The sequence below is a fragment of the Lethenteron reissneri genome, chromosome 23, assembly GCF_015708825.2.
Source record: "Lethenteron reissneri isolate LAM-NWPU_2019-01 chromosome 23, ASM1570882v1, whole genome shotgun sequence".
In the NCBI taxonomy this organism is placed as follows: Eukaryota; Metazoa; Chordata; class Hyperoartia; order Petromyzontiformes; family Petromyzontidae; genus Lethenteron; species Lethenteron reissneri.
Window position 1 is genome coordinate 5,566,461 of NC_083801.1, and position 25,149 is coordinate 5,591,609.

The 25,149-nt window shown below is 47.3% G+C and overlaps 1 protein-coding gene across 1 annotated transcript in view; it reads left to right on the plus strand.

The window, feature by feature from the left end:
• The window catches only part of LOC133345875 (titin-like), a 47,771-nt gene extending 24,738 nt beyond the window's left edge, over nt 1-23,033 (plus strand). The window contains 16 exon segments of the mRNA XM_061556940.1: nt 385-698; nt 823-1,016; nt 1,643-1,807; nt 2,574-2,742; nt 3,433-5,023; nt 5,025-5,112; nt 7,279-7,502; nt 7,504-7,561; nt 9,143-9,409; nt 13,412-13,684; nt 14,671-14,934; nt 15,207-15,467; nt 15,855-16,115; nt 18,504-18,767; nt 20,872-21,136; nt 22,502-23,033. Of these exon segments, the coding sequence (XP_061412924.1) occupies nt 385-698; nt 823-1,016; nt 1,643-1,807; nt 2,574-2,742; nt 3,433-5,023; nt 5,025-5,112; nt 7,279-7,502; nt 7,504-7,561; nt 9,143-9,409; nt 13,412-13,684; nt 14,671-14,934; nt 15,207-15,467; nt 15,855-16,115; nt 18,504-18,767; nt 20,872-21,134 (4,656 nt within the window). The 3' untranslated portion in view covers nt 21,135-21,136; nt 22,502-23,033.
• The last annotated feature ends 2,116 nt before the right edge of the window (nt 23,034-25,149 follow it).

The window sequence follows — 25,149 nt, forward strand, 5'->3', positions numbered from 1 at the left end:
GATTGCTCTTACGATTAGTTTATTCGAATTGATATGAGATTAAATGAGCACAATCAGTGGTTTTCCAAGAAATAATGAACCCTGCCATAGAAATGTGAAATCCCCACCACCAGTAGAATACTGCCAAGGGAGAAGCGCACCACACCAATGCTGATGTCAGCACATGGGTATCTTTACTTAAACTTGACATCACAATATTTCTCTAGGTGAGCAGTGCAGTAAATCGTGTCTTTAGAAAACACTTCGGCAAGATGCACCGGTGAACTGTGTCAACTTACCAAAGTTATCTGGAACAACAAAACATCGGTTTATACGCTTAATCGCTACATTGCTAATTGTTGCACAAGCTTATGCACCCCTTGGTTGACCTTCCCTGCGAACCAGATCCTGTGGTACAAGGATGGGCGGCGGATCTTCACGGGTCCTCACTATCAGCTGGTGGGCCCGACGAGGCAGGGCGAGGTGGAGCTGCACATTCCCAGCATCCTTCCCGAGGATGAGGGCATCTACACCGTGCTGGCCTGCAACTCCTCCGGCAATGCTGTGTGCTCCGCCAAGCTGTCCATTGAGCCAGCGGGCAACGGGGCTGGGGGGCTGCCTTCGCCCATGTCTCCGGCACGCCAGCAGATCCACATGCCGGCTTGGCCCGGCACCCAAGGGTCAGCCTCGCAGTCTCCTCCTGCCAATAGGTCCCAACGGTGAGGTCCACTCTTGCGTGTATGCGGAACTTCTTTCGCACCGTACGTAACCAACCGTGCGAGAGGGGGCATCCTGTGCCTCGATGGGTCCTGATTTGTCTTCTGCCCCCGCCACGGGACGCAGGCCCCTGTCCCCCGAGCGAGCAGAGCCGGTGGGGGCGCTGCAGGACACGAGTGCGGAGATCCTGGTGGAACGGCTGCACAAGCCCATGTTTGTACAGAAGCCCGAGTCGGCCAGCGTCACCGAGGGGCAGACGGCGCGCTTCGACCTCCGCGTCGTGGGCCGGCCCATGCCGGACACGTTCTGGTTCCACAATGGTACGCGCAGGACACGTGGGTTTGACGTGAGGGGTGAACGGAAAGGCGCACGTGAAGGATGTTGGGCTCAGCCAGATTTGAAGTGAAAATTAAAGGTCGTCTCAAATTGTTGGCCCTGAATGTACGTTCTGAGGCAGGAACCAATCCTATCCACAGTTGAACCACTGTAACCGTTCGGCAAAATGGTACAAATTTACATGGTCCCATACCTTGATATTCTACACTCGTTGCTTTTAGACACTAGGGGTTCAATTCATGTGTGGGTTACACCACATTTTGCACCTATTAGTGGCAGTTATACATACACGACAAATGATCCCCCGTATAGCCCTAACAGACTGCTGCTGGTGCAAATGCCGTAGCGAGCACTCATTAGGTTTGGGGTATTGTGGCAAACACCATGCCCCGACCACTTTTGTTTTCCTCAGTACTAAATTGTACACACCAAGTACTTATTTAATGCTGAATTGGCATAGAGGGGGGCCCAGAACCAGTTCCGATATCACGTGACCTATTCCAATCTTTAAAAAATAAAAAAAATTGAAACGTGATCGTTTGCAAGCCCTTGCAGTGTCCGCGTGATCGCGCCTTCATCGGTGGGTGGGGTGGTGGGATTTGCGTGGCAGGCAAGCAGGTGCTGAACGACCAGACGCACAAGGTGGTGGTGAAGGAGGACGGCACGCAGTCGCTCATCGTGGTGCCGGCGACCCCAGCGGACGCTGGCGAGTGGACGGTGGTCGCGCAGAACAAAGGAGGCTCCACGTCTGTGAGCGTAGAGCTCGTCGTGGAGGGTGCGTCGGCGCGCCACACAGCACACCGCTAACCCCCACCCATCCGTCCATCTCGATCTGTTCATCGCTCACTTTAAGAGGAAAAGTCAAAAGGTTACATTCAGGTCGTTGAACTGTGCTAATCAGAGGTGCGGGGGCAAGGACAACAAACTAAACACAAAAAACAGTTCTAAAGAAGTGTGTTTTCAATGTAAGATCAAGGTGTCTCCACACTCAAACAAGAATCCGGGGGGGGGGGGGGGGGGGGCTGCATTCAACTGTTTAGAGCCATTGGTAGAAATGTCTCTGACCACTCTTTTTATATCTATTCCAGTGCTGGGATGGCAAGGTTTTAAAAGCAGCAATTCAATGTAATTCCACAGTGATTATTTCCAGCTTGATTTAATCTGATTACTCACGTTATTTCACGATTGTATCTAATTCACGTACAATGCAATGACTTATACTTTCGAGGAAATCTACAGTGGCTATCCAATGGACTTACTGGCCACTGCCATCGGGAATGTTGCATATCCACCACACACTGGAGGCCAATTCAGTGAGATAAGTGCTGCCAATGTTGATTTAAGTATGGCAACTCTTTAGCTTTGGCTCAACGTCATTGTTGAGGTTTTCAATGACTCAATATTGGGCAGCGATCGTCGTCATTTTGTGTCGCTCACCGTTTGGTTGTCGCCGTGACTCTTGCGGCCGTGCACCGTCAGGCTGTAGTCGTTGCCGGCGCTCTATCTCCTCTCTCTCTCCCTGCTTTTGATTCTGCCGACAGCCAAAGAGCGCTTGGAGAAGCCTCGCTTTGTGGAGAAGCCGAACAACGTGTGCGTGAAGGAGGGCTCCGCCGTGCAGCTCACGGCCCGCGCCATCGGCAACCCCACCCCCGACATCGTCTGGCAGAGGAACAACGACATCATCTTCCCGCACAAATTCCCACACTACGAGTGAGCAATTTGCACCCTCTCCACGCACTCCGCTGGCTGGCCTGGTACGCACGCCCTTCCACCCCTTGCATTTCCATGTGACAAAATGCAGTGTGCACTGACGATAAGGTGTCGTGAAGACGCCTCGGCAGTGCAAGAGGGCTCATCAGGGCCATCGCAAAGCAACAGGTCGAAACTACTCAGGTCCAGGCCTTGAATCTAGCCAGCAATATGACTAAACCAGGTTGCATCTATTCACTTGGCTTTATCTTCAAATGATTGTTAGAAAGAGGTCAAATGAATATTATTACATTTCCTTTTGATGTCCACTCTTCTCTGGTCATGAAGGGTTACAGCTATAGTGACGGGAAAGAGAATCCTACTGAAGTGACGTTAGGATTAGCAGTCCATGTGAAGAGTAGTGATCGCTAATCTCTGTTGGCGGTCTTGAACCAATAGTGGAAATTTCACATTCCTGTGGAAAGTTTCAGGCATGCGCAAATGACGTATGTTGACTTGTCACAGGACGGTGCTCATTTTATAAACCTTAGATAAATGATGGACTGTGTTGACCCCTATTGGAATTTAGACACACAACCTTAGCATTGTATGTACTCTGCTACACCTTTACCCAGCTGGATACCCAGATGTGCCATCAGAGATTCTCTATGTAATTGTATTTATTTACGTGTCCTATATTCCTCCGCACAGGGTGGAAAACACGAAGGGGGAAAGCACACTGACAATTTACTCAGCGAAGCCCTCGGATATGGCCTGGTACACCATCATAGCCCTCAACCGGGCAGGCCGGACCATGGCGCGCTGCAAGGTGCAGGTGGAGGCAATGCTATCGGACCGGCAGCCCGAGCCTGAGCGCAAGCTCATCATCCCCAAGGGCGTGTACCGCGACATCGCTCCGCCAGTGCTGGAGCCGCTGCACCTGCGCCACGGCCAAGACCAGTGGAACGAGGGCGACCTCTACGACAAGGAGACCCAACAGAGGCCCTACTTCAAGAAGAAGCTGACGTCCGTGCGGCTGAAGCAGTTCGGGCCCGTGCACTTCGAGTGCCAGATGACGCCCATCGGGGACCCCCACATGGTGGTGGAGTGGCTGCACGACGGGCAGCCCCTGCAGGCCGCTAACCGCTTCCGCATCGTCTGCGAGTTCGGCTACTGCAGCCTGGACTACGAGGTGGCCTACCCGAGGGACAGCGGCATCATCACCTGCCGCGCCACGAACAAGTTCGGCTGTGACCAGACGTCGGGCTCGCTCATCGTCAAGGACGAGAAGAGCCTGGTGGAAGAGAGTCAGCTCCCGGAGGGGCGCAGGGGATTCCACCGCTTGCAGGAGCTCGAGAAGGGCATGGCGGGGACAGTCGTGTCGAAGGAGGATGTCCCGGATGCGAGGGAGAAGCCGTACTTTGTGATGTACCCCGAACCGTGCCGGGTGTACGACGGGGAGACGGCTCGGTACCACTGCCGTGTCACCGGAGTACCCCAGCCCAAGGTCTTGTGGTTCCTCAATGGGCAGCGGATCCACCGCAGCAAGCGGTTCCGGCTGCGCTATGACGGCATTCATTATCTGGAGATCGTCGACTGCAAGTCCTATGACACGGGAGAGGTGAAGCTTGTTGCGGAGAACTCGGAGGGCTCGGTGGAATGCAAAGTGGTGCTGGAGATTCTGCCAAAGCAGGACTTCAGGGCTGTGCTGCGCAAATCTGTGCTGGAGGGCAAAGCTGACGGTCACAAGGATTCCGGGAAGGCGCTCTTCGAGGTGCGCAAGCCGAAGGGACCCCTTCAGCACGTGCCCATCGAGGTCGTGAAACTCAAGAAGGCCGAGAGGATCACCCACGAGAAGCAGTCCGAGGAGACAGATGAGCTCCGTGGGAAGTTCAAGCGCAGGACCGAGGAAGGATACTTTGAGGCCCTTACGGCCATCGAGCTCAAGAGCCGCAAGAAGGACGCCGACTACCAGGAGATGCTCAAGAGAAAGCGGGAGGAGCTTGTCCACAGGGCCATAGAAGCCACCGCGGAGGAGCTGGAGCAAGAGAGCAGGGCCGCAGCGCAGGTCTACAAGGTGGAGCGCATGCAGCTGGCGCCCGGCATGGAGCCGCCGAAATTCACCGAGCGAATCCAGAGCCAGACGGTGCCCGAGGGGGGCGAGGCTCGTTTTTGCGTCCAGGTGAAAGGCAAACCCCAGCCCGAGTGCCAGTGGTTTCTGAACGGCGTTCTGCTGGAGAGATCAGAGAGGCTGAACTGGCATTGGCCCGAGGAGAGCACGTGCGAGCTTGTCGTCCAGGACTGTGACGGCGCAGGACTCGGGCAGTGTCATGGCCAAGGCGGTGAGCGCAGCCGGGGAGACCACGAGCCACGCGTTCCTGCTCGTGCAATGTAGGTAATCTGCCACCATCTGTCCTTCCTTTGCCCTGACGTGGGCCCCATTCGTGCGCTGTCGGATATGCCCTTTCTGTTGCGATTGAGAAATGCAATTGGCGGATTGCACTTTTCATAGTCTGAGAAAGACAAAGACAAAGATCCCCGTATAGCCTTAACAGATCGTTGGGGCCAGTGCACCACGCCCGACCACCTTTGTCTCCCTAGTACTCATTTGAGGCTGAATCGACCTAGGAGAGGCCCAGGACCGGTTCAGATAATTGTTATTGGTGTTGGCTGTGAGCAGAATCGAACTCGGGTCACTGAGTTCGGAGCATAGCATGCTAACTGTGACACTACCGCTCCCCACAAAGACATTCACCTGCATACATACATACATTGTGGTCTGCAATGTGAATGAATGGACTAATTTCTCTGTGCCTTTTGTTTTCTTTAATTGTTTATATTTTTCTGAGGGTCTTTGATTTGCTTGGTACAAATATATAATTTGGCCCTTCTAGATAATGTACAGCGCTGTGGGATGCAATTAGCATGAATGATGCGATATACATTTTATTCATTATTATTGTTATTTAGGACCCCCCATGGAGATAAACCCCACTGCATGGTCAGTTTCAGCAGGCAGACGCTCGCTTTCTGACAGCGAGTACGCATCGAGAATATTTGCGAAACAGCGTGTGCAAGGCGCCCCGACAATTAAAGCAGATGGGCAGGAAAGAAGTTATGCTGCCGTTTTCATCCTCATTATGTCAAGAGCTTTTAAGTAATTTGCAACCTCCTCGCTCCAAGGCACGCACTCCATCGCCAGGCCTGGTATAACAATTGTTATGACATTTTATCCATTAAAATGTGTTTCTAATGTGGATATGTTGAGTTGTGCGTGTTATCCCCGCACTGGTGTTGCACGAGTTTCTCCCCTGGTACGCTACCCTGCCTTCCACACGACACAACCAATAAAGAAAACGGGCAAAAGTAGCATGGCCCTATTGAAAAACATACTTATAGATCCAGAAATTATTTTTTAGGTTAAAGATGATTAAATTCATTATAGTTCCGACAAATATTTACATTGCACTGTAACTCAGCAATGAATACCGTTATCTCTTAAACGTGCATGCTGCAGTGTTTTAAAAGCCACCTTCTATAAAGTCAGCCAGACGTGTGTGTATGCGATATGAATAATTTACACTCTGATTTTTTAAATCACATACACAATTATTTTCCTGTGTCGTCAAAATAACATGTAATTTCATGATATTGATTCGTTGGGTTAAGTATATATTACTGTATCCTGATTTGTTGAACCCATTCCTGTGTTAAAGTGTTACTATCAGTCCTGTAATATGTTCTTATTAATCTTTGCATTTTATTTTATATCTATAACCTTGCTACATTTTTACTGTCAGTAATTTATCTCGGATAGTAATATAATGATAACTTTGAGTTATGGGCACCTATTTACTCTGTGTTATACTTAAATCTATACTCTGTAAGGGCTTCTGAACACTTAGTTTACAGTTTAACACCTTAAAACCGGTTTTCGTCGAAGCCTCTGCTGACTACTGCAGGGCCACGGCAACATTCAGAGAATCCATAAAAGGACTTGGCACCAGATTCGTGCCACTATTTTGGCCATGTTACCTTGGTTTTCTCTGGCTACTCTAGTTTCCTCCCAGCTGCCATTAAAAATAATCTTATGAATTGGTACTTTATCAAATGAGAAAACTATTGCTAAGAACTTCATCGAATGATGGGGTAAGCAACTTGGAAGTCCATTATAGATAATAGCAACAACATGCTGTAGATGTAATGAGCAAAAGGAGGTTGGGATGGGTGGGGTCACGTGTTCAGGATGCAAGAGAGCAGGTTACTGAAAAAACACGCATCGGAGTGACCGCCCAGAAGTCACCAAGCAAGGAAAAGACTAAAACCCAAAATGGGTAGGATACATTAAAAGCAGACCTTGAAGGGCGGATGTCAAACAACAGTTACGGTATTTAACGAAAGACAGAAGGCGATGTATATACGTATGTATGTTGAACTTATTTCACACCGTACGTAGCCAACCATGCTAAAATGAATGGCATAAATGGCCTTGATGATCTCACGTACTTGACACCTCTCTGCAATGGCACCCTTTTCACCTCCGCCCACCTCTTGCAGCGAAACAGGTAATCACCTTCATTCAGCCCCTGTCGGACGTCTTCGCCAAGGAGAAGGACACGATGGCTACCTTCGAGTGCGAGCTGTCAGAGCCCTTCTTCAAGGTGAAGTGGTTCCGGGACGGTCGGGCGCTGAAACCGGGAGACAAGTACCGCATGCACTCGGACCGCAGGGTCCACATGCTCTCCGTCCTCGCCATCGAGGAAAGCGACGCCGACCTCTATTTCCTGCGAGCTGGCTGAGGACAGTTCTGTCAGCTGTGCTGCCACGCTCATCGTGGAAGGTAACGACGCACGTGCCGTACGGCGCAGAACATGGTCGGGCAACGGGGATATTTGAAGCAATGTTTGTACACGATGGACGGCTTGCCCTTTCATTCCGTGATCAAAGCCCTCCCAACGATGCACATGGTCCAAGCTTCCCCGTATCACTTCTTGAGCTACTTCAAATGCATGTTGCACGAAGGAGGGTTCATGTTTTTCTGCTACGGTACCGTTTCGCCACTCCCCACCCGCTTCCTAATGCTACCTCAAGTGTGCTACCAGAGTTACATCGTGAGATTAGGAATCCATTCAGAACTCTAGCAGAGCAGTTCACCACCCTCGTTTGATCAATGTCAGTTTACTATGAAATGTAGGCAAAAATTGTAAAAAAAAATAAACTCAAGAAGCCCAACTTTGAGAAATAAAGACGGTAGTTTCATCCCCATGGGATAAATATTTTATTTGGAGCTTTTAACGTTACACCACCAGTTTGTTATGTTGCTTTTTGGGTTAAATGGGGTCCAATATTTTAGATGGACTCCTCTTGTCAATAACGTCTGATAACCCAGCAGCATTTAACAAGCCTTGCTCTGTCAATGAGACCACGAATCGTCAAAACCAGTCCAGAGTTCGTGTTTTCAAAACGAATTCTACTTTATTTTCTTGGGTATTTCGGTAAAGTCACGTAGATAGGTTCAAAGAATATAACAAAAATAACACAAAACTACGATGATTCGATCGCAACACAAGCAATCATCATCAGGAGAAAAAAGAGCAGGAAAGCTGCTGAGGCAGGCTGTTTTAAAGGTTTGAAATGGGTGTAGCCCAAGGGTCATGCTACTTTATAATATTGATCTTCAAATCCAATTGGCCACAGAACTAAAATATACATAAATTTATATGTGGAGACACTGATCATAATTCTGCAAATATATGGCAATGACCAATATGGGCGATGCATGTACTCGCATGCACATGCCCTCACACATTGTCTATTTACGAGAGGATAGACAATAGCGTCTCGGCCTATCATCTCTCCATATGCAAAATATTACAAAATGAGTACCACATAGTAGATAGCCATGAGTGGTCAGGGAGACTGGCCACTAATGGTATTTCTACCACCGCCTTGGGTGTGCCAGCCGTGCCGCTCCAATGCTCATTCAGGTATGGAGACACTTTGAATCAGAATCTCTATTTAATATGTTGAGCTATACAGCTCTTTTACGCAGATTTCCAGTAGGAGCAGGTCAGAAAGTTACAATAACAAACAATACAAAAATGATAGGAGTTAAAAGTATAGGAAAGGTAAGCGAATCACTCAAAATAAATACATAAAATAAATAAAGTATATAAGTTCACCAATCTCCAAGCTTGGCCAAGGCAGCAAAACAACAGCAAGAACAATCCCAGAACACACCAAGACAACATAAAATCCCTCAATAAAAGTGCACATTAAAATGTAACTATCGATGCGCAGGTAAGGATGAAGTTACAAATCACATTGGCAAATGCAGTTCGACTTGCCGTTTAGCCACCCAGGGAAAGTTTTACGCGACTTGAGTTTTCGAATTCATCTTGCCACCGCCCGTGCACGGCAGGGACGCTGTTGGAGATCCTGAAGGAGCTGGAGGACGTGGAGGTGCCCGAGTCTCTGAGCGGCGAGTTGGAGTGCGTGGTGTCACGCGAGGACGCCGATGGCGAGTGGTTTCACGGGGACCGTCCTCTCCAGCACGGAGACAAGTACCACGTGTCGTCGCGCCGTGGCAGACACACCCTGGTCGTGCGGGACGTCGTCCGCGACGACGAGGGGGAGTACAGCTTCCACGTGGACGGCCTGACGAGCACCGCGACACTCTCCATGCAACGTGAGGCTCACCCCCTCCCCCCCACCCCCCAAATTGGTGGTGAGATGTTAACTCCCTCGCCTGGTATGCAGGAGGTTGTGGGTTCGATCTCGATCCCGACCCAGATGCCTGCTATGTATTTGGAGTTTGCGTGTTCTCCCCATGGGTGCATGGATTTGTCTCCAGGTCCTCCGGCTTTTTCCTTCCACAGTTAGAAACGTGCGTTTTGAGTCTTGGCCTGCTATAAATTTCTACTTGATAAGTCACTTCGTTGAGCTATCATTTGTGGCCAGGTTACATCTGATAAATAACTATATATCTCAGTGGACCTTACCTGCCAAAATATAAAAAGAACTCATACTTTTTAGATTAGGTTTAAACGATCTGAACGCAACCACAACTCACAATGCGTACTTATAGGATGTCAGAGCAGCTTAAAGTCGAATCGTTTTTCTTTAGGATGTTTTTTTAATCTTTCAAATTTGATGCTTTTATGGGTAATGGACTACATGGTAAGAGGGGAAGAGGAAATGACGGCACGGTAAAGTGCCACTGAAGTCAGTTTGTAGAAACAGGCAGATGAAAATGGGAAACTCTTGAAATTGGAATTGAATAAGGGGAGAGAATCTGCCCTAAAGACCGCGAAACAAAATAGAGGCAGTAACTGAGGAGCGGAAATTTCCCATTGAGTATTGTGGTGTTGTATGTGTTGGGTTATGAAATTTTGATGAAAATAATAAAAAAATAATAATTTTCCGAAAAATGCGCAAATCGCATTAATTATGATAGTGTGTGTATTAATATGCATAAATTATGATAATGCGTGTGATTATATGCATAAATTATGATAATCGTAGTAATTTATGCGGAGGCTTGCGATTATGTTAATGTGTGCAGTTATGATAATTTGCTTAGTTTCGTTTATCCAGAGTTATCAATCAGGATAACACGATTATCATAGATTCATTTACCGATTATCCTAGTGTGTGTTATAATATTTTAGGTCTCCATTTTCATATCTCATCGCAGGATACAGCTCTTATGAATAAGATGGTTTTGCATGGACTTGGAAAGAACACTCAATATGCTTCTTGATTACAATTTTATTCTAACAAGCACGTGACATTCTATCATGCAGGTTAAACATGCGTCAATAATTCATGGGCAAGATTATGCAATTAACTAAATTGAATGACTAAAAATACTTCTTCATTGGCGAAATTATGCAGTTAACGAAAATGAATGACTAAAACATTTCTTATTCATGCAACTCGACGGCAGCAACTGCTTTGCACGATCAGTTGATATTGAACGCACCACCTCGAAATGGCAACCCTTTTTGAAACGCAAAGATCACTTTTTGAAAGTCTTATTCGTGTGCGTGCTGTGTGTGCGTTGTCCTCTCGTAATATTAATTGTGTCGTTAGCTTGTGTGGTGTGGGAGGATACGAACAGCTCCTGCTGCTCCCTCGCTCGGCGTGTCGCTCGGCTTTTGCTCTCTCTCTCTCTCCACTGCTGGATTGAGCGGCGTTGGCACGATGTTCCTTGAAGAAACTTGCTTGCTTGGCGCTTGATGGTTCCGGGGGCTTGGTGCTGCTCGTGCGCTCTCTCTTTCTACTGCTAGATGACGAGTTGGCACGATGCTGTCCTTGAAGATGCTCGGTCGCTCGTGTCGCTCGGTGTCGCTCGGTGGCGCAAGGTGTCGCTCGTTGTCGCTCGATGGCGCGCGGTGGCGCACGGAGGCGCACGGTGGCGCACGGTGGCGCAAGGTGGCGCACGGTGGCGCAAGGTGGCGCACGGTCAGCGCTCGTTCAGCGATCTCCGCCTTTCCTGCGGGTTGTTCGCTGGTCATCACTCTGACGAGGAGCGATGCTTCGTTCGTGGCAGGGTGGACGTTGGCGTCTTTGTTGGCTTCACTCGCAGCTCTGCGACTCAGGGTAGCGATTCTTCTCAGGTGGTGCAGACCTCGGCTTGTAGCTACGCGTCGCTACTCCGCAAACCTCGTCATTCTGAATGACAGGAGCTTCTTCGTTGGCGGCGACGAGGAGAGATGGAGCCACAGCCCTGGAGATCTGTGATGGGGGCCAGAGCCCCTGTCGATCTGAGTTGTATGGATTTTCCTTCGGTTTATATCGGAAAATTCCACTCGGCTTCCCGAGTTGTTCAAAAGCTGTGTCATAAAACCTTCCTGTGGGGGTGGACCATCTGCGTCCGTGTGTGTGTCCGTCCGTGTGTTTCGCGTGCGTGTTTGTCCGTGTGTTTATTAGCTTTGAAGACACAGCTGTGTGTGTCGTTCTGGAAGAAAGGGGGTGGGGGTGGGGGCCTCGTGTCGGCTGCTTCAGAAGTTATCCATTAGCCAGACCGATGATTCGCGTTGAGTTAAAAAAAAAACATTCGAATCCATGTTTTGTTACTGAATAATATTTGTCGCGAAAACCTACGCGTTGAGCGAGCTTAACTATTCACTCCCTTGCTCTGGGATCACATCCTTTGTCTCACACAGCTTAAGTTGGTTTGGTTTGGAAGTTGAAATGCGACTTATTTGCTGCTTGGTTATGCCGAAACCGTGTTCACGATGTTTCATCGTGACCCGATCTCCCATGGAAATGTCATTTCCTGGCTTGTGCAATTTTTGCTGTCCGTGTTGTGGGAAGACAAAGGCGGTTGTTTCCACGGTGGGAGCACCCGGCGTATGCTTATTTATTCGAAGGCGTGTGTTAATTTCCTTTGAGCCCTTGCCCCAACTTTTATGGGTGTCATTTCCTGGCTTGGTGCCTGTGTGTCGTGATCCTCTCGGAAAGACAAAGGCGGCCGTGTTGCTCGCTTCCCATGGGTGTTGTGTTTGGTTAATTTTGAGAGCCTGCTCCGCCCTTGATTTCTCTTCTACTTTAATTCCGTACTTATTATTTGACTTCTTGTGATTATTTGATCTGATATCCCGGCTAGGAATTTTGTTTTGGAGCGAAATCGATGCCATAATTATTCTTTGATGCTTCGGCCCGGCCGTGTAGATATTCTTTAAAGGTAAATAATGTCAGTATTTATTAACAATGATGGGTCGCGATTCTGGTTCAGATTGTCGTCTGGTTTTCAATTGGAGTGAGGATGGATACTGTTTGCTTAATCTTTATGGTTAAGTTGGTAACTTGTGTATTTAACATGGTTCAAAGACCCATCTGTGCTTTTTGTCGTCGATGCTGTTTCTTTGTTAAGAATATAATTATCTCTTCCTCCGTGTCTCCTGGTTCTGCAACCCCCCGCCTGCAATTCCCCCCCTCCCTTGTTCCTCTTGTGTGAATTTAGGGGAGTTTTTTTTTATTACCTTATTGCCCCCCCTTTCATGTCCTCTTTCCTTTGAAATGAGGTATGCGCGCATCTGTGGAAGTGTGGGGGCCTCTGTGGAAGTGTGGGGGCGTGTTCGTTCCCACGTGGCCCCGTGTCTATTAAAAAAACAATATTATATATGATGGCAGAATAAGCCTTAAAAAAATAATATTAAAAAAAATAAAAAGGGGGTACATACACAACAGTGGACAACATGGAGTGGGGAGGCCTGGGAGTTACAATCGTCGAGCTGAGATGTGACAAAGTTCATGTACAAGGATCTCATATCAGATGGAGCAATAGGGTGATGAGGTGCTACCATAATGTGACCCTGCAGAGAGATCAGGCATGAGAACCATAGCTCACAATCAAAACACGGTGGTGCTATATGCTGGAAGAATAAAACAGGTGCTGTAGGCTGTTGCGGGGCTACATTGTCAAGACGATGCAAGTACAGCAAAGTTAATTGTTGTACTGTACCATGCTGCAAAGTCTATGCCCTCGACTTTCACCAATCCGGCCTTGATCAACATCGCAAAGCGTGGTCAATTCACCACCCGTAACCTGCATTATAATACGTAGCTGAGGCTGTCATTCAGCAGCAGACTGGACAAACGGGGACTATGCACGTGCATGTGGTGTACGTCGCATCCTGACGTGCCCGTTTGCCCGTTGCTGCGTTGCGTGCGTTGCGTGCAGTACGCCCGGTGACGGTGCTGCAAGGCCTTGGAGACACGGCGGCGTGCGAGGGCGAAGCCGTCCAGCTGGAGGTGCGCTTCCTGCAGGAGGCGGTGGAGGGCGTCTGGTGCCGGGAGGGCCACGAGCTCACGCCCGGGGGCCGCATCTCCTTCTGCTCCAGGAAGCAGTCCCACCTGCTGTGCATTGACAATGCGAGCTTGGCTGACAGCGGGGAATACTCCTTCGAGGTCCCGAAGCTCCAGTTCGTCACGGCTGGACGGCTCTCTGTGCAGCGTAAGGATTCGGCTTTCATGGTAGCCGCCAGGCGGTCTGCAGCGCGACCTTATTCTGCCACTAACGTACCACATTTAAGGGAAAATTGTGCATAAGGTCCTCCCTATTAACCAAAAAAAGTTATGCTTGTATGATGGTCCCATAGGAAACTGACCACTGTCAAGTGAATGTGGGATTAACGTTCTGGGCTCAAGCCACTAACAGAGAAAAGTACTTCAGTGGTATTTTGAGCAGGAAAACATGTATTTAAACCAAACTGGGTAGCGCTGTAACAGTGTGCTCGACTCACAATTCAAAGGTGACAAGTTCAAATCCCCGTCAGGTGGTGACTCAGCCCATCATCCGTTTGCACTGAATGAAATTATCATCACGTTGTAGTAGGAAAATGTTGTTTGTCTTATGGATTGACTGGCCACTGCCATATGAATGTGACATTTTCACCTTTGGCTCAGGTCACCAATGGCGACGAGCACCCTTTTACTACTTACGACAGCATTTGAGACATTTTGACTCTGATTGTGATCGTATGACGTACTTCACGAGTGTGTGTCATTGCGCACTGGTTGTCACAGCTCAAATCTCGGACGTTTGGCCAATTTTGGGGTTGGCATGAGCTGGCAAAAAGCCTCCACAAAACCATTGCAGCAATCGCAACACGATAGTTAATTCCATCGACTGTCGAGATTAAACGTGGACGGGGTGCAACCCTAACCACATAACCCTTACATAAATGGACCGGTCTGTTCCACAGAGGCACGTTCTTTTGGACCCATGGGCAACCATAAATTTTTGCAGGAAGCCGGAATGTGGTCAGCGTCACACTCAACGTTACTTAAATTGGCCACCGCCTATTTAAGGTTTGAGATTTAACGTGACGGGGCCCACTTCTAGGATTGCTTTAACTCAGCAAACTCCCAGTTTGCCGATGACCCAGTCCAACCCTGGTCAGAGTTCACACTGTGCAAATTTTTTCTTGTTCACAACAGGCGTGGAGGTGGCAAGGGAGCTGCAAGATCAGGATGTGCTGGAAGGCACACGGGTGGTGCTGGAGGCCAAGTTGTCCATCGCGGACGTGCAGAGCCGCGTGTGGCTGCGCGATGGGGAGCCCCTAAGCCTCGGGGAGCGTGTGCAGCCCGTCGTCAAGGGAACCAAGCAGCGCCTCGTATTCTCTCGCGTCTTCGCATCAGACACGGGCGAATACACGCTGCAGGCGGGCAACGCCTTCACGAGCTGCGTGCTCGATGTCAGAGGTGCGTTGATGCGAGATGTCAATTACCTCGCCTGGTATGCAGGAGGTCGTGGGTTTGATCCCGACCCTGACGCCTGTCTATTTTGAGTTTGCATGTCTATAGAGTCAGAATCAGAATATTTATTTATACTGGAGGAATCCAATGAGCTATAAAGATCTTTTTCACAGATGTTCAGTAGTGAACGGTGAGCAAGCACAGTCCACGCAAGCACGCAGTGGACACGAACCGAACTTCCGTTGCGCCCCCCCCCCCTCCCTCTCCTACCACGCAAGACGTGTCCATCGTACGGGGGCTGGAGGAGCGCACGTGCTGCGAGACAGAGGACGTGACGTTGGAGGCAGAGGTGTCGCACGCCGGCATTGAGCCGCGCTGGACATTCGGCGAGCGGGAGCTGCGGCCGGGCGGACGCTGGAAGCTGGAGATCCAGGGCCAGGTGTGCCGCCTCACCCTGCTGGGCGTTAGCAAGTCTGACGAGGGCCTCTACACGTTCGCAGCCGGGGAGAAGCAGAGCTCCGCCAACCTCATGGTCACCGGTGAGCACAGCACGACGAGTGGCAAGTGGAACCGAATGACGTTGCAGAGTTAACTTATCTGGGTTGTGTATCCCAGGCTCGCCAGCATTGGTTTGAAGCATTGTTAATTTTAAAGGACATCATGAAAAAATTTATTTTCAGCAAACCGTCAAAAGCACATTCCAGGAAATCACTGAGATACAACTGTCTTGCATGCGTTATGTACTTACAGGAAATATGACCGATGCTGTTTGTGTAAATGAAAGAGCCTCTGATATTTTGGGTCACTAGGCTCATCGCACAAACCCCCACCGACATTTCTACCCACCCACCGCTCGAGCTGATGCGTCCCCCGCGGCACGCGGTGGGGCGGTGATCTCCCCGTCGCTCGCCGCTCGTCGTTCGCAGGCAGCGCCATAGCGGTGCCGCCGCAGGACGCGTGCGTGGTGGAGTCGCAGGCGGCCGTGTTCGAGTGCGAGCTGCACAACGCACAGAGCGAGTGCCGCTGGCTCAAGGATGGGCGCGAGATGGCGCCGGGGGGGCGCGTGCGCGAGGAGAGCGACGGCGCCCTGCGTCGCCTCGTCATCGACAACGCGGGCCCGGCCGACGTGGCCGAGTACTCGTGCCACGTGGCCTCGTCGCGGGCGTCCGCCCGGCTCTCGGTGGATGGTGAGCGTCGTTCCCCCCCGTCATCGGCTCGTGCTCACATGAAGACGCGGTCGCGTTTGGACGCTGCGTAAATGTTAATTGTACAGGCGTTGCATACGGGAGGAAATGACGGCAGACAAATAACGGTGTTATTCATGGTATCTATATTAGTATCACTTATTTGTATCTGTTTAACACGTATCTACGTCAATGAACTTTAACACTTGTCTACATCAACTACCTATTTGTAACTACGTCAATGACCTTGTGTTGTGCCTTACTTAGTAAGGTCGCATTCATTACACATAAAGTGCTTGCCAGAAATGAACCACAATACCTTGCTGAGCTCCTTAAGGAGCATAAACCATCACGCGAACTCCGGTCATCCTTGCAGTGGCTTTTGGCTAACCATCGAACACAGTCACCTCATTGCAGGTTTTCAGATGTGCTTCTGCGGTCATCCTGCAATGCTCTTCCTATACTAAGAAGCCACTGGAGCTATGCACTTTACATCAAGATTTAAAACAGATTTATTTACCACTGCTTCTTGTGTTTAGTTTGTTGTCCTTCCCCCGCACCACTGATTAACATGTTGAAGAAGTTCAACATACATACATTCTAAGCAATGATTTGACTGTGTCATAATATTATTTGGTTAAAAATAGTCATAAAGTGAATAAAAAAATGTAAAACCACGACGTTTCGATTGCAACACAAGCGATCGTCATCAGGTAATCTCATTAGGTAAAAACAGTGTTGAGCCTAGATAGTGCTTGGATAGGTGACCGCCATGCATTGACTGGCTGTTATTGGCCGCAGGGCTGCATAATGGGCAGCTGAGTGCAGTGTAGCAGCTCCGACGTCTATGCTCCCCACTTTCACCAATCCACACTGATCAGAGCGGTGCAGTACGGTCAATTAACCCTCATGACTTGCACGGCTTGGGGAGGCCCTCATCCAGCAGTGGATTGACGAAGGGGCTGCACAAGTACAAATGGTGTTAATTATGATGCGTGTGGTTTGGCCATTATGGCCTTATTTCCATGGCCCCTTAGAATATTAGCTCTGCGTTGGGCCATGGCCCATGCCATGGGAATGGCCCAGGGGATATGCCGACATCCGAGCCACGTCTCTCCACGCCCGATATTCTAAATGAGGCTCAGAACCCTTGCTCTATCGCTGTGTTCCTCTGACTCTCTCCACACGCTCATTCCTGCCTCCCTCTACCTCCTGTGGCCTAGTGACCTAGCCCGGGAAGGTGCAGATTGACGGGGAAGACATCTAGGTTATGTTTGGGGGTGATAGTCATCAGGCAATGTTTCAACAACGTTACAAAGTTAAATGCAGGCATTATTGTTGAGGCCATTTTAAGTAAAACAATGTGCCTTTGTTTTATTTTATGTGTAGTTTTATATTTAACACAGACGGGTAGTATACCTGTCAACCCCTTATCAGTGCCTACCTTATTACAGACCAATTCAGACCTTATTGATCACCCCGTGCCCTTATAAATCTCAACGTTCATCCTACAAAGTCCCATCACAAAGGAGAAACACAAACAAATAGACAACAAAAAAGTGCCCGTATGAACCTGAAAACTCAATTTCCCTGTACAAGAATACGGGTAAACCGTGTGGGTTGACAGCTATGGCCGGTAGCTAAGCAGAGCGGCTGTTGGCACCGGCTCACCGCCTGGCAGCCTTATAGCTGCTCGGTGGTTCCTCCAGCGATAGTGAGGGATGTAATTTGCATGAAAGACGCCATGTGAAACTAATCATTAGATTTGTTTATTTTTTCAGCGATGTCACGGTGACCTCGTGACATGATATTTCTAAAAGGGACTATTCATAGAGTGAGGCACCCCCCTGCTGTGTTATATATTGCGAAGATCAGACAGATCAGTGCAGCAAAATGCTCAGTGACCAATCTTGGCAATCGCGGGTCACTTAAAGAAATTTCACTTTGGGGGAGTCGCTAGTCTCTTCACAGGGCAACCATTGTTTCGTCCGCCAACATACATTATACATGTATCCACCAGGGCACCATATTATATTAGTAGTGTTTTGAAAGTGGAGAAAGACCGGAGAATTTGCGATGTGTTGCCATCATACACGTTGCACTGGCCATCGCATACCACTCACTGTAGGTTGCACAGCATCTGCATGGTCCACCAACCCTGCCTCCAAAGCAACGTATTACAGCCTGACTTAGACATCCCGCACCTCCGATTAGCATGGTACATACGGTAAGAAAGGAATTAATTTCCGAGCAGCGTGCTCACTTGTAAGACTCGCGTTTCCAAACTGTTGCTCTTTGACATGACGTTTGACCTTCGTTACGATTTTCCTTTGCCACCTGACCGTGTTGCTGGTGGGTTGCTGCTGCCTTTGCGCTTTACCACCGCCATAGCTGTGAAGATTAAGAAGACGCTGAAGGCCGTGTCGGTGCTGGAGACGCGTGCAGCCATCTTCACGCTGGAGCTGTCGCACGAGGACGTGGCGGGCGGCGTGTGGATCCGCAACGGCGTGGAGCTCGTGCCGGGGGACAAGCACGAGATGTGGGCGGAGGGCACCGTGCACACGATGCGCATCAACAACTGCTGTCCCGGCGACGAGTCCGTGTACAACTTCAAGCTGGGCAAGCTGTCGGCCAATGCACGGCTGCACGTGGATGGTAGGAGTCTGCACCTTTGTGCTGTGGGAAGTTTATTTTTTTAACCCAAATGAGATATCTGGTTAGCGTTTATGTAACATAATCCCATGTTTAGTATTTTCAAATACGTGCAGTATATTTACATGGCCAACTTATTCGAACTCTTCGAACTAATATATATTCCATTTTACCAATGAAAAAATCAAGTGGAAAAATCCTTACTGTAGGCTTTGTAGCGTGATCTACGATTATTGCATTCGTCTCTTTAACCAAAGCTGCTGCTATCATCATTTCTCCATTTCATATTTTCAAAAAAAATTGTGAAGTGTAATCAGCAACTGCATGCAAAGGAATTGCAATCTGATTACACATTGAGCACATGGAGTGATAACGTGACAAACAGTACCTTTAGAAACGTGGTTATAAAAATGCATTGTATAGATTTACTCCCCAAAACATATTGGGGGGCACTTACACACTCGTGAAAATTATGCAATGGTCAAACTTAAGAAAAAAGGGTCGTTTTCTTTTACTTAAGACCCAAACTGGAGGATTGTTCCACAATTCTGACTGTCGCCTAATGAGGCTAGTTGTAATCACTAGCGAAAGTCATACTCGAATAGTAAATGTTGTGAGTTTACTTTCCAACACACTGGTGTGCTGAACTACTAATTGGCATGTTTTACACTATGGGGACCTCATTTGCCAGTAAAAATATGATAATTGGTTCTTTACCCTTCTATCTGGCAACAAAACTGACACCTTTTTGCAAGGAGTCATGTTTGCATAGACCGCAATACCTGCAGTCATAAATACAAACAAAAGACATAACTTTGATAATGTGCACTGTCCTTGAAGTTGATTGGTCCACACCCGAGACAGCTTTCCTTCGAGCCTAGTCTCATATGGGTTGGACCAGATGACGCCAAAAGGCGCACAACTCAAGGACAATGCACCAAGCCTAGTCTCATATGGGTTGGACCAGATGACGCCAAAAGGCGCACAACTCAAGGACAATGCACCATCATAGTATGAGAGCTATAGTGTAGATGCTTGCCCCGAGCTCTCATACTCTGATGGTGCATTGTCCTTGAGTTGTGCGCCTTTTGGCGTCATCTGGTCCAACCCATATGAGACTAGGCTCGAAGGAAAGCTGTCTCGGGTGTGGACCAATCAACTTCAAGGACAGTGCACATTATCAGAGTTATGTCTTTTGTTTGTATTTATGACTGCAGGTATTGCGGTCTATGCAAACATGACTCCTTGCAAAAAGGTGTCAGTTTTGTTGCCAGATAGAAGGGTAAAGAACCAATTATCATATTTTTACTGGCAAATGAGGTCCCCATAGTGTAGATGCTTGCCCCGAGCTCTCATACTCTGATGGTGCATTGTCCTTGAGTTGTGCGCCTTTTGGCGTCATCTGGTCCAACCCATATGAGACTAGGCTCGAAGGAAAGCTGTCTCGGGTGTGGACCAATCAACTTCAAGGACAGTGCACATTATCAGAGTTATGTCTTTTGTTTGTATTTATGACTGCTGGTATTGCGGTCTATGCAAACATGACTCCTTGCAAAAAGGTGTCAGTTTTGTTGCCAGATAGAAGGGTAAAGAACCAATTATCATATTTTTACTGGCAAATGAGGTCCCCATAGTGTAGATGCTTGCCCCGAGCTCTCATACTCTGATGGTGCATTGTCCTTGAGTTGTGCGCCTTTTGGCGTCATCTGGTCCAACCCATATGAGACTAGGCTCGAAGGAAAGCTGTCTCGGGTGTGGACCAATCAACTTCAAGGACAGTGCACATTATCAGAGTTATGTCTTTTGTTTGTATTTATGACTGCAGGTATTGCGGTCTATGCAAACATGACTCCTTGCAAAAAGGTGTCAGTTTTGTTGCCAGATAGAAGGGTAAAGAACCAATTATGGCATGTTTTGTTTACGTGCCAAACCTTACAAATTAGTTGTATTTGGTGGTGGCGGGTTTAACGACACATTTATATTTACACGATCTAACACAAAAAAACGATTATCGTTTTGCTTTGTTTGATAATAATAATGCCTTTGATGTATTCAAAAAAGAAAAGTCTTCTGGCATAACTGCATCCATCCCCGCCGTTTCTAACAGCTGTGAAAGTGGTACGCAAGATGAAGGACGTCTGTGTGACGGAGGGCGAAGTCGGAGTCCTGGATTTGGGCCTCTCCCACGAGGGCATCGTCGTCAAGTGGCTGCACAAGGGAGAGGCCGTCAAGTCCGGCCGAAAGTACCGGCTCAGTGCCGAGGGCAAGACCTACCGCTTGGAGGTGCTGGCTGCGAGCGACGAGGACACAGGGACCTACACGGCCGTCATTGGGCAAACGGCAGTCTCAGCTGAGCTCTCTCTCTGTTGAAGGTGAGGTGCATCCTCATTCTGTTGGTAATAACGAGTCTTTTATTTGCCCCCTAAACTTAGGAGTTTTACGAATTTTTCATGGTTCCTGCTTTGGAAGGTTGATTCATTTTTGAGTCATTTTGCATCAAGGAAGTAAGACTGAATACCCAGCAAACACCCATGTCCACGAGAGGATAACACTGATACTCATGGGCGTATATATCTTGACATTGTTAATTGCATTTTTTGGGGGGGTGTTATTTGACTTTGAATTTGAGGTTCAATTTGAAAATTGGCAATCTTTAGCAGAAAGACCCTTGTCCAAAATGTAAGCCTCCTATATGTGTTTTCTGTTATCAGGCAGGGTTGACGATGAACACGGTATTCAGTATTCCTGTCGCGCCTCTCAACTTCCTGTAAATTGGTAATATTTGTATTTATGCCAGGGGGGTGATCGGCTAATTATGCCTTTGACAGACATTTAATATTTAAACCCCAGTTTGGGAGCCAATATAGCCCGTCATTCAGTCACAATCGGTTTTGGTGTATTATAGCAAGTCCTCATTTAAGGCAGTAGATGCATTCCTGAAAAGTGCCGCGTCAGGCGCAAAACGCTTTCAGCAAAAACTGTTTCCCCATAAAGAATGTAACGATGAAGTTTGGCGAGATACAATGAATGCACATACAGTGAGATGGTGGGACAAATAGCTGAGGATAGGCCCCAGTGGGACTGTATCACTCCACGTGCCGTATCACTGCACCGCTAAGAAAGTAGTTCGTCATCGACCACTCAGAAACCGCAATATAACAGGGTGCGCATTCCGCGTTGTGTGAAAAACATGTTGCGTGAACACCACATGTGAGCGAGGACTACCATATATTCTTGGTTCTTTCGGTAAAGTCACGTAGAAGGGAAATAATAAAGTAATAAAAATAAAACTATAAAATTCTCACGACGTTTCAATTGCAACACAAGCAATCATCATCAGGTGTGAAAACCACAGCAAGAATTTGTATTTATTTTTATTTTTAAATTGCTGTGTTTTTCACACCTGATGATGATTGCTTGTGTTGCAATCGAAACGTCGTGATAATTTTATTGTTTTATTTGTATTATTTTATTATTTCCCTTCTACGTGACTTTACCGTAAGAACCAATAATATGAATCCCTGCAGTCGCAAAAGCTTTAAATCGAGACTTACTATATGTTTTATTAATTCATTTATATAATGCATTTGGTGAAACCTCTTTAATCTGGCCTTCAATAATTCAGGTGGATCATTATGTGTGACCTTAAAAATGCGTGTAAATAAAATATCAAACCTGCGCTTACTATTGCAATGTCGATAAAAGTGTCATTGCTATTATGTCCTTGTTTCTGGCAGGTTGACTGAAGAACAAATCACGTGGTCACGAAGTGTGAAGTTGGAAAGCGCGATGTCAACGTTGGTGGTGGAATAAAATGAATCTGGATGTTGTTTTTGAATAGTGCAGAAAACATGAAATGAACATTACGTTGGCTATAAAGGATAACCCCCGAATGAAATGTGTTGACCAAGAAGGCAGTGTTATTGATGTCGAATGATTGACTTTAATGTGGCAGTTGGGTACTTTGAAACCTTGCTTTGGATCACAGCACGGATGTCCACTATTTTAAGATTGTAGCTAGAGTTGTAACGTGGCAAGGAGAATCGCGGATTGCGTTCAACACTACTAAAAACTAGAGGCAGATACGTATTGTATAAGCATGTGAGCTTCCCGAGCGCCTGGAAATGTAGCGGACATTTTCACCACATATGGCCCATCGGCTGTTTTACTCGGACAAGATCCACATGGCTTGATGTTTGTTTCACCCACTGATGCACAAGAATGTCCTTGTTAGCATAAACAAATGAATGATTAAAATATGAAAATGTGGTTGCATTTCTACGTGGAAGAGTGAGTGAAGAGACCGTTCTTCCATTCCCTCATAGCTGAAGATGATGTAATAAGCTGGCCGTGAATTCCCAACACCTTAACGTACTGATGGACAAGTAATTACAAAGGACTTTGAATTCCTAGGAGGCCCTCAATGTATTTTACTGCATGAATACAAGCAAACAATTAAACCGATCTTGTTATAGTATTTACATGATTACAAATTCAAGACTGTTATGAGGTTGGTTTTTGGTAAATGATTCAGCTAAAAGGTATACTTTGCAAACAGTAAATACTGTGTGCATTAGTAATGTCCTAAGATTACTTTTATTTGCAAATGAAAGCCTATTTTATGATAATTTAAAGAATAACACCTAACTCACTACTTGATTTAAAAAACACAAGGATTAGTCGGTGCTCGTCTGCATTGGTGGTCAGTCGCGGAAATTCCACATTCCTGTGGTGAAAAGAAGTCTCTCCACAAGATGAACACTGTTGAAATCCCAACACCATAGAGGGGTGATGGGCTAAGTCAACCCCAAATCTGAGTAAAACTCACATACCTCGAATAGAATCGAGCACTTTTCCACAGCACTACCGGGCAAGATGGCCTCCACAAAGCATATGCAAAGTAGAAATATTCACAGCACCTTATCTATCTGCTCCTGGAAGGCCTTCCCCATTCTGTGTCAGTCAGTGGGGTTATTTGACCCTTTCTTAACCTCGCTGGCCACGCAGATTTGGTGGAGAGAGAGCCTAAGACTGGTTCAGATATGTTGCATTCATATGTGCAGGAGATTAAGCGAGCCACTGGGCTTGCAATGCTGGGAGTGGCCACCTAATGAGTAAATAAAAATGGCAATTATGTGCAACCTTTATATTATCAATGACTGCCAGGAAAATATAGCCCTGATACAGCTTTGAGTGTACTTACAGGTACTGGTATACAGGAGGGCCCTTACAACAAAACTTAACTGTGTTGATCCCAACCAATGAGATTAACAATCAAGTAAAACTATTTTCATCAACTTGTTTTTTTGTGAAGCGCTAACTAGTCATCTTGAAGTCCATTTTCAACTATATATGTGCAGAAGATGGTCATATGATTGACCTAAATGAGGTAAAGTATTCAATACCATTGTATTACTTAACGAAACACATGGTAACCCATAAAAAAGATTTAACAAATGTAAAGAAATTTAATCAACTTCATGGTTATCCCATCTCTTTTGGATTAGAGCATCATTCATGGAATGGCATGTACACTGTAACAAGCACAGATGAATAACTGATTTTAATCTCATGATATTCTCAGAACATTTCACAGTATTTCGAAAGGCAGACTCTTCCAAAGTTCTGGAGCTCTCGTGTCGTTTTGAAAGACGTACTCCCATTTTAATACCAAAACAAGTCTTAGTGGCCAAACCGTTTATTAATCTTGCAGTGTTTTCTTACCGCACTAATGCTCAAGGGAGGATGTAGTTGTAAGTTCAAATTAAATTCACCTCGACATTAAAGCCTGCAAGACCATCCCTTTCTTACCACTCAGAATAGTATTGCACCTAACGTCCTCGTGTTACACCAATTTTCACCATGCCTGACTTGATGAACATAGAGTGGCCCACATGCTTATTTAATTCCCCAGGTGTGTAGTGAGAAAAAATGTAAACGTCCTTTGGATTGTCAAAGATAATTTAATGGGTCTTGTCTTCATCTCTTGGATGCGCCGACTCAGCTGGCCTCCTTAGCCCCACTCAGTCATGAGCTCTGGTTGATATTCGTTACAGGTTAAGAGGTGATTGCTCAAAGAGCTGCGTGTACGATACATTTAGTTTAGCCTTTAAAAAAAGAAAGAAAAAACATGTCATGGAATGTGGTAGGAAAAGGTGCAGCGCAGAGTTGTTGGTCTACTCCACACTGGCCAGACGTCTTGTAAGATGTGTGAGTACCCACACTTTACTCCGCCACATGCGACCTTTTAAATTAGGGACCGTCCATAAATGACGTCACGCACCTAGGGGGAAGGGGGGGGGGTCAGACATTTGTGACGATGTGTGACGATGAGGGAGGGGGGGTTTGAGAAATGTGACGTCACATCAAAATGCACAACTTCAAA